We start from the raw sequence: 9,903 nt of genomic DNA, 5'->3' as shown, positions 1-9,903 counted from the left end.
GAACCCGTCTGTGCGAAAAATTATCGAGACAACAGATTTCGCGCACTCGGAAAGTTCACACTTTCATATGTGTGCCTTGGAGTCGACTTTTATCAAAATACACCAGCCAAGGCTGTGTCAACAAAAGGAGTTCGTGTATCATCTGAAAATAGTACATTGAACGCTATTGTATTCGAAATTTCATGCTGGTGACGTCATATTTTCTGATACCATTCTTGATATGCAATGTTGTTTTGAATTCTCTACTAGTTGCTGACGATTACCCCTGACGAGTGTCAGCCGAAAATATTCGGGCTCATTTCGAAAGGAATATACTATTCAAATTTAGTTTACGACGTTATTTCTACGTCCGGTTGAGTAGAAATGCTCACTAATTTGAGTACATGTGATTGATTGTGAATGTGACATGTAGTTTTCTGAGGTAATTTGTAGGAATAATGGAGATACAAATAAAATTTTTGCAGCCGGAGCTGGAGTCCGGGGTCCGTGTTTTTGACGTTTCCGTGGTCTGAGTCAGGGTTGAAGTCCGTATATTGATCATGTTTGAAGTCGCTGGTATGGACTGAACCGACTCTTCAGGACTGATATATCACTCAATAAAAGAGAAAAGTAATGTTGTATATTATGGCGCTGTATGCGTGTAGGTAGCTGCTTTCAAGACATCTGAAAACAACTGTAGGTGCCTGAATGATCCATGTAAGTGAAGGGTGTCAAAATGTTTCGTGTAAGTAGCTTGCCGAGCTAGGTCCGGGTTTCGCAGACTTCTGATACTGATCAATCGATCATTTGATGACATCTTTCAAAACTGTTCAAGGTACTGAGAAAAATGACAATATTTCGAGACTGATACAGTCCAAGCAACTGCATGTGATATGATCATTTTCTATAATCCAACGGACGAACGGGACTGAGCTGATGTCTTGCCCGTGCGCATATCAATCAGTCTGGTAATTCGTCGTCTCATGTGAAGGTAATTATCGGCGATGACTGCGAGACTCCGAGACGGCGTGTAGGCTGCTCCGAATCCAACAACAGGTCATTCATATTGCTGAAGGTCTGTTCTGTCTACATTTCATTTGACTATGTTTATTTCGCCATTCGCGATCGTGGATATCCTGCGTGGTGTCGACCGCTCCAAGAATGCCCGTCTACCCCGTTCAATAACCAAGGACCTCCGTGATAAGTTGACTGTGATTGCTAAAGGCGAATTTTCAATTGTGAAGTCGTACTGTAATGAAGATGATGAACCGGAACCGGGTGAATTTGCCGTGAAGTTGAGGTTCAAAAAAGACTTGGCGATGTTCCGAATGGGTATGCCCGAAAACCTGAAGTGGAACTTCGATAGGGAAGAGAAGATATTGGATAAACTGCGCGGTCATCCAAATATAGTGTATTTCTGCAGAAGTTATCACGAACAAGCCATACATTTCCAAGTATTTGAAAAGATGGTAGGAGAAGAACTCTTCAAGTCCGTTATCGGCCAATAAGATAGATCGCACTGCGAAATGCATGTGACGTGGTACATGCGTGATATCTTCAACGCACTTCGATACTGTCACGATAAGAAAATCATCCACAAAAACGTGATTCCTCCGAATTTATTCCTCGCCAGAACGTATCGTGGTGAATCTGTGAAGCTCCTTGGCTTTAGTTCAGCGGTTGAAGCAAAGCACGGTGACGGTTGTTACGGATCCGTCGGCACGGTGGGCTACAGAGCTCCGGAAACAACTTTTGTGCACGGATACCACTGTGGTGTCGACGTATTCGCAAGCGGCTGCATCGTGTACAATCTGCTGACTGGTTCACATCCTCACTACTTTGCCACGGGTAAGGATCCGTCTTTCGTTTCGGAGGGTTGGCGAGTCCTGTCGTCACAGGCAAAGGACTTGGCGATTAAACTGCTGACTTACGATGATCGAGATCGCATCACCGCCGCCCAGGCGTTGGATCACGATTTCTTTTTTGATGGCAGTCGAGTGGGAATCAAGTTCCCTCTTACAATCGCTGTCCACGGATTGGCGGAATTTACTCGGCAGAAAATGTGGGAAACCGTCACCCTCGATAGTAATACACTCAGTATTAATTAGACTCTCCTGTTAAGGATGAGAAAGGGAATAGCCTGATGCTAAATGATGTAATCCGGTGGCGAATTTCAATTGTTCTGTATCCCTCATATAACACGAATTTTGGACAGAATGCATTGCGCTTGATCAGGTAAATTGTTCATGTTCACCTTATTCAAAATAAATGAACATCTGGCATTCGATATTGTCGAGTAGTTCGTTTATTATTTCTGAGGGTTCGATTTCGAGTTACATGTAGAGTAGACATATAGAAAATGACGTATGATAGTAAAGTAAATTGACTGCCGGGTGCTGAGTGCAATATCGGTAGTTTTCATACAGGTAACAGGAACATTTGTTAGAACGAAATCACCGAGTATGTATAGGAATATACAGATCGTGGATTCTTAGCTAGCCAGGAGTGCAGGATCCCATTGGAGGTATGCGAAGTTCCAAAAAAGGTGTACGAGATGGATTGTGGAATCATGCACTGCTTGGAGACCAAAATTATTTCGAAAGCCATCATTTGGTGGAAAATTTGCTGAGCAGTTTACATTTAAATAGAAAATTCTCTTCGCGCTAGGCACAATTTCATGTAAATAGTTATACAAAAACTCGATTATGGGTACCGCACTCTCAAATATTAGTAATAATAAGTACTATACTAGGTAATGCTATTCGGTTATACATCACGCCACAAGGCATACTTGACCACAGACGTATGCAGTGTTGGCCCCGAGATCGGAGGCGATACAACGTTGGCCCCGAAAAAGTGGCGAAACTTACGATAGTGATATCTTCATCCGCAAATATAGCCGGTGCCGAATAGTCCCGTCCTGCAATCTGAGCCCCGCGTTACAAATGTGATCATCAGAGCAGACAATGTGCCCCTTGAATAAATGCGAATTGGGAATCCATGACTTAATTTAAGGTTTACAATAGGGTTATGACTTGAAAAAATGCCTTTAGCAGGAATTAATGAACATTTCGGTATAAATTGATCAAATTATAATTATTTTGTTCAAATCGTAAAAAATGTCCCGCGCAAACTAAATTCAATTTTGGACATTGATTTAAAGATAGAAAAAAATTACAATTCGAAGATTATTCTACGCTACAAATTTAATCTTCAAATATTTTTCTTTTACACTTCTGGTAAAGTTCTTCCATGAATTTGACTTCCCTTTCTGTAATTGTGTTAGTGCCAGAGACATATACAATGTACTTATCCTAATTCCGATGGGGTTTTAAGGCACTTTATCGCTGCAGGACATTCGAGCTCAAAGATAGCAGCAAATAATATTTGTTATATTTTAGAGCCCGGCCGATATTGGAATTTTGGGTCGATCCCGATAAAAACGATAGCTCACACCTTGACCGATAAACCCGATATTCAAAAGAAGTGGAATATATCTTAATAGGCACATTTTCAACGCTTTGGAGCATTTATTTGAACAGCTTTACAGCCATTGTTATACTTGAACATGAAATAAACTATAGAAAGGCTGCTATCAATATTCTGAGTCTAGCGGTCAAAGATTATAGTTTGCTGACTTATTCCTACCGCCATGTTGTGACGTAATTTTTCACCTTCAATGACCGATACCGATACCGATGCCGATTAGTGGTAATCTACTATTTTTGTTGAAAGAGCGGCATGCTCTGCACAGCTCAAAGATAAACTTAAAATCATCCCTCCATCCTTGGTTTTCTAATATTTTCATCTGAAGTTCTGGCTTGGTGGATTGTACCAAGTTTTCGTGGTGTTTTACCACATCATCTCCAAATTTGTAGCTGAGAGTTGGATTTGTTGAAGACGTTGGATCGAAGGACTCTGATATATGCTTTAAGACTCAATAATATGATGTTGGCAACCAATGTATGGTGGTTTATCAAAACCCTTGCTCATCATTGCATTTTGCAATTTCACAACAACGCCATTTCGCCGTCGAGTATCAACAGATGCTGTGTCACATATGATATGACATTTTCAAATTTCCCTATGCATCATATTCCTCTAATCGGTTTTCTAGACAGCTGAAAATATCTTGAGTTGTTCTATTTTCCCATTTTCGAACACCCAATTTGATTTGTGTCGAACCAATTGAAATTATACCATACTGTCTACATCTAAAATCGAAATTCTTCATTATTTAATGATTATTTATTTTTGACTGTAAACAAGAACACGATAGAATTAATTCAATCTGGGCAATAACAATATACCAAAATACTATTTTAAATCTTCGCAATTGGAATTGATTAAGTTACATTCAAATCAGTCGATACATATATTATATAGTCTGTATCTCCAAAATAAACCTATCCTTCACACACTGAAAACTGGAAAACTTTTGTGCGGTAGGTTTTTGTTTGAACAGTCTTAACTTTTGTGAGTTTTCAAATCAGGACACAAAAGTTCATCATTCATGACTACAGGACACACAAAATTTTGAATTTTTCGTTCAAGTCATAACCCTAGTGTACAACTATACATTGTATACAATGTGGTGCACTATGTTTTCGAATTTATGACCTCTACCGGCTAATCTGTGCACGTGGGCGGTCAGTGAATAAAAAAGCCTGTCGTTACACTATAAACAAATATATATAAGTCTTGCGTTTGTGAAGTGGGTAACCGTGGACTGCAATCGATACGGATATAGTGTGTTTGTTGTTGAATCGTGTTTACAAAGGTGATGAGGTGTTTCAAGACACCATTTGTTTTAAATGCAAACCTAGGGCAGTCTAAGAAACAGAGATACGTTGTTATTAGATTATTCTACTACTAGAACATAATCTGTGATCATTTCATTTGCTCTCACAAGTCACACCGGCGCATCGAGAACAATCCGAACATAAACAAGGTAAAGAGATTTAATCGACACCATTTACTTGATGACTTGAAATTAACTCGTAAATTTTGCACCGAGTCACGAGTTAATCCACATTTCTGAACCGCCTAGTTAAGTCAAAACAAGTCATTTTTGCAAAGTGACTCGAGTCAAGTCAAGTCATACGATAAGTTGACTCGAGTCTGACTTTTGCTTTATGACAGTGAAAATATTCTTGCCCCCTTTATCGTCATATCACAAAATACAAACATAATGCTATAGCAATCCCAACGGATAGTTAACTGCCATGGAAGGTTATGACTGTTGATGAGAGAATTCTCATGTAAGAAATTCAGACTATACACAGAGGAATAACAATGAATTAGAGGTAAATCGCTTGAGGCGCGAAAAAATCAGTTGACTGGAGCTTTGCGCCCCCTTTCAGATGTTATCACGTCCCCCAACGGTGGCGCGTCCCCAGTCTGAGAACCACTGGTCTAGTATATTAGTTCTAGCTATTGTGTGATTGTGGGCAAAGCTTATATAAAAGAGTCAGTAAAAATTCACAAATGGCAAGCTGAAAATTTCGATCAAACTTTCCAACAAAGCGAATAATTTTCAAATTGGCAAGGTGCATGCTCGTTTAGTGCTGATTTTTTTCATACCACCAGTGTCATGAGGAAAGTAGTTCGAAGTTGAAATATAGATATATTCAACCAAAGATGGTATTATGACGCGAAAAATTTTAATGTATGAAAAAGTTTCACAGTGCAGAATCCACCAAGGTTCGTTCGCGAACGCGAACCTCCAAATATCCGAGGTTCACACAGCATTTTAGCTTTGTGGAAAATTATATAAAGAAACTTCCCGTAACTTCCGTTTTCAGAATGGAAGCTGACGACTGACGAGCTGTACGAGAATACTTTCGTCGTTGGTCGTGGCATATGGCACGGTCAGTACTAAAAACTACTTCTGTCCCGAGAATGTGAGGATATTTTTCTGATCCTTGTGTTTATAACGAAAAGGTGTGGTGCACGTATTCTACGTTGATTAGAAAAAAGATCCGCGTGCGAGAAAATAGTAGGATTATATTCATCGAAAAATTCCTAGTTATTTGTCTTGTCTATATACACATACACGACAGTTGTGCAAGTTGACGCAATTTTCATACGAATGAACAATGAGCATCTGAGCATCTAAAATTTAAAGAATTCGTTAACATGAGTAACTCTAATGCCAGGTGGTTATTAACGTTTATCTACATGCCGAAACCATACGCTGCAAGCTTTCGGCGAACCCCAATTTTTAGCTTGTGCGACTAAAACATAAATCCACCACATTTACTAGTAACACATTATTGTATCAATGATATGTATCAATGATACTTATGTTGTTGCTGTTTCTTCTGCTTCGCCACAATTTTCGAGACCTACAATATTTTAACGATAAGTTGTTCTAGCTTTGAAAGGTGATGGAAACTTGAAACTTGCTGCATCAGTAGCTGATATCGGTAAGATTAACCAGCAAAGCTTACAAGAAAATAATCCGTAAACAATATAACAGTAATGAAATATCGCAATTGATATTTCTCACTCACTCACACGTCAGATATAAATTTTGCTCAGTTGTCGCTATAACGTTACAAAAACATATCTTTATTTATAGTTCGAGTAGAATTTTGAAAACTGGTTCACAGACTATTTTTAAACTGGAAAGTGGGTCGCGGCTTCAAATAATTGAGAACAACTACTCTATAACCTATTAAATTCGTAAAACTGGGTAAAAAGGCCTTGTCAACAAACTTGTACAAACTAACAATCTAGTTTGTAGATTGTCAACTTACTACAGGTTTTTTGAGCAGCCTACTTCTAATTCTAGTTCTAGTTGCGTATTTTTAAAAGTGGATAGTTCTGGTTCTAGTTCTAGTTGCGCACTTCGATGAATGAGTAGTTCTAGTTAGTTCTAGTAATATTAGTTGCCGAACGACTAAAAAAATACGTTTCGTCGTCTTGCGGAAATCGCGATACCTGTGTTCTGTTGTCTGATGTTCTTTCCCCTATTGCTAGCTCAGAGCCATCTCTACCAGTGGCGAAGCCCGGCGTGGCTGTGGGGGGCGCGTGGGTCATAGCCCCTCCTATTTCAAACTTGCAATGAAGTTCATATGGAGAACCGATCCGATTCCGATAAAGTAAAATTTAAGAAGTCGCTTTGGAATTGAATCTAGTTGCCGTAGATGTATTTTAGTTAGTATAGTTGCGGATTTTGAAGGAGGGTAGTTCTAGATATAGGCCTACTTATAGTTACGAGTTTGTTCAAGTCTGGTTGTGAAATTGACATAATGCTGAGAGCAGTACATGACAGCTATATTTCCGTGATAGAATGCAGTGTTGGGATGACTCGAGTCATGACTTGACTCGAGTCAGACTCGAGTCACCTTTTTCGTATGACTTGACTTGACTCGAGTCACTTTGTGAAAATGACTTGACTTGACTTGACTCGGCGTATCAGAAATGTGGATTGACTCGTGACTCGAAGCAAAATTCACGAGTCAATTTCAAGTCATCAAGCAATCGATGTCGATAAAAATCACTGTATCTTGCAATCGAATTGATCGCGAAACGCTGGTGTAACCCGTGAGAGCGACCAATTATTCAATGATCGTGCGTTTTACTGAGCCCCGATTGTTCTCTCACAAATAAATGGACCGCTTACGAAGTGATCGAAGCTTACAGCTAACGCTGTCGTAAACTATTAAGTAAAGTATTTTAAAGAAAAATGTGTATTACTGTTCTCTGTACCTGAACCAAACCTCTTGTTTTCTTGAAATTAAATTCGAAGATACTTTATATAGTCCTCGACCATTGGCGCAGGCTCGAATTGTATCATATCCATTTGTAAATGGGTAATAAATTGTATCTTATCAATTCGTTTCTCGATTCTCTATTTTGGCTGGAAACTATAAACTGAGGCTATGCAATTATACTTGCGTAGTTTAGCATTTCTACGTAGCCTATATGCGAGCGATACAGCGCCGTCTTACGTGTATATTCAACTTCATATTCGTTCATCGGTTCAAAATCAATGACCAGTGAATCTGTGTTTCGGACAACTACAAAAATGCAATGGCGTAGGCATGCCTCATACTTCGAAAAGGCAACTTGACTTGAAATATGACTTGACTCGTGACTTGACTTGACTTGACTTGACTTGACTCGAGTCACTTCCAAAAATCGAGTGACTTGACTTGACTCGAGTCACCTTCGAAGATCGAATGACTTGACTTGACTCGAGTCAAAATATCCAATGACTCGAAATGACTCGTGACTCGAAGGTAGTGACTTGATCCCAACACTGATAGAATGTAAGAGAATGTAATGGGTTACACTTAGTACTTATCAGATGCTTACAGCAATTTGAAGTCACTTGTAAGTGTTGTCAATGTCCTTAATGATAAACACAGAAAAGAGAAGTGTAAATGCACCCACAGGCTATGCTGGATATGGTAGCCTATATGTCAAAGTCCTAAATGATCCCGCAGAAAAGAGGTGTAACGAAAAGCACAGATTATGCTGCATAGTATCTAGCATAGTTTGTGCTTGCCTTATACCTCTTTTCTGCAGCATCATTAGGGACTTTGCCAACACTTACAAGTGAATTCGATCTGCTGTAAGTATAATTGCCAAGCATAACCAAGCATTCAAAACATCCGCTATATACTACAACTTGGGTCCAATAAGATCACACAAAGTATAGTGCCATAGTCACACTTTATATTTGTATTCACTGATGATGGATCCCTTCTGCAATGGGGAATTCGTTCGCCACTTGCATAAGCGCATTTGCTTTCCCTCGATGGAAACACGGCATGTTGACTACAGCCGCTACTAGGGATGGTGTGAACGTGAGGTTCAAGTTCGCGTTCTGTGTGTGAACCTCGGAAATTTAGAGGTTCGCGTTCACAACAGAACCTTGGTAGGTTCTGCACTGTGAACCTTTTTCATATATTACAATTTTCACTTCATCGTTGGTTCAAATTTATTGCATTTCAACTGCAGGCCACTCTATGCATGGCGCAATAGGCATAAAAAATCAACACTAAACGAGCATGTACCTTGACAATCTCAAAAGTTTTACTTGCTTTGTTGCAAAAGTTTCCTCGAAATATCCAACTTTCCGTTTGTAAATATATCTATTGACTTTCTGCTGCGAGCTTGACCCACAATCACAAAATATCACGAGCGAAATAAGCAACGTAGTCAGCGAATGATGTTTATTCAACTAATCAATCTAGCAGACGTTTGGGGTCAATTTTGACTTCATATGTTTACTGGATCATTAAAACCAAATCGGTGCGATTGAGGTGTTGGCTACTGTGACTACACACTTGTAACTGGGGTAGGCCTACTATCGGTAGCAAGTATAGAAACCCGTTTCACACTCTGCTCAATATCAATGTACTCAGACGCCGAATACATTTTCCGATCTGTCATACGAAAAAGGTGACTCGAGTCTGACTTGAGTCAAGTCATAACTCGAGTCATCCCAACACTGCTACAAGGCTATATCTGCATCTTGCATATCTACTCATGGTATGCATATACGCAGATCGTGTGTATGTATATCATGAGTCGGTGTATATGCCGCAAGAACATCAAGGACAAAAATATACTACGTCCCTTCGTTTCCTTATATTCCCTGGTAAGTCCTCGTCAAAATTGTTGGCAAAGCGACGGAAGATATTGATTTTATGGGATTATTATATCATTTGATTGCCCCAGTTGATACATTTGGCGACATTTAAAACGTCAATATGTATTTCAGCATTGTGACGTAATGTTGCCCGAGTCGTCGCTAGGTATCGTGTACATCAGAGGTCTCAAACTCAAATGTTCTTGCGGGCCATTTCTCCAGTTTTGACGACGCCGCGGGCCGCAGCATTTATATGGATATTCTATGTCTTTCCAAGTCGGCCTTATTTGGGGGGAATGACTTTTCCTATTGAAAGT

General features: G+C 39.6%; 2 protein-coding genes across 2 annotated transcripts; both read left to right on the top strand.

Annotated features, from left to right (window-relative positions):
* The first annotated feature begins 1,082 nt into the window (after positions 1 to 1,082).
* LOC145434674 (calcium/calmodulin-dependent protein kinase type II-like) lies at positions 1,083 to 1,487 on the top strand. Its single transcript, XM_080312018.1, has one exon. It carries the CDS (start codon positions 1,083 to 1,085, stop codon positions 1,485 to 1,487), a length of 405 nt encoding a protein of 134 aa, XP_080168144.1.
* Positions 1,488 to 1,505: 18 nt separating this feature from the next.
* Positions 1,506 to 2,087, top strand: LOC145434673 (calcium/calmodulin-dependent protein kinase type II delta 1 chain-like). The gene has a single exon (XM_080312017.1). It carries the CDS (start codon positions 1,506 to 1,508, stop codon positions 2,085 to 2,087), a length of 582 nt encoding a protein of 193 aa, XP_080168143.1.
* Positions 2,088 to 9,903: the final 7,816 nt, after the last annotated feature.

The sequence above is a fragment of the Botryllus schlosseri genome, chromosome 2, assembly GCF_051294905.1.
Source record: "Botryllus schlosseri isolate E-star chromosome 2, Bs_hap1, whole genome shotgun sequence".
NCBI classification, from domain to species: domain Eukaryota; kingdom Metazoa; phylum Chordata; class Ascidiacea; order Stolidobranchia; family Styelidae; genus Botryllus; species Botryllus schlosseri.
The sequence above is the reverse complement of the archived record's forward strand: the minus strand, read 5'-3'. Positions and strand labels throughout refer to the sequence as shown.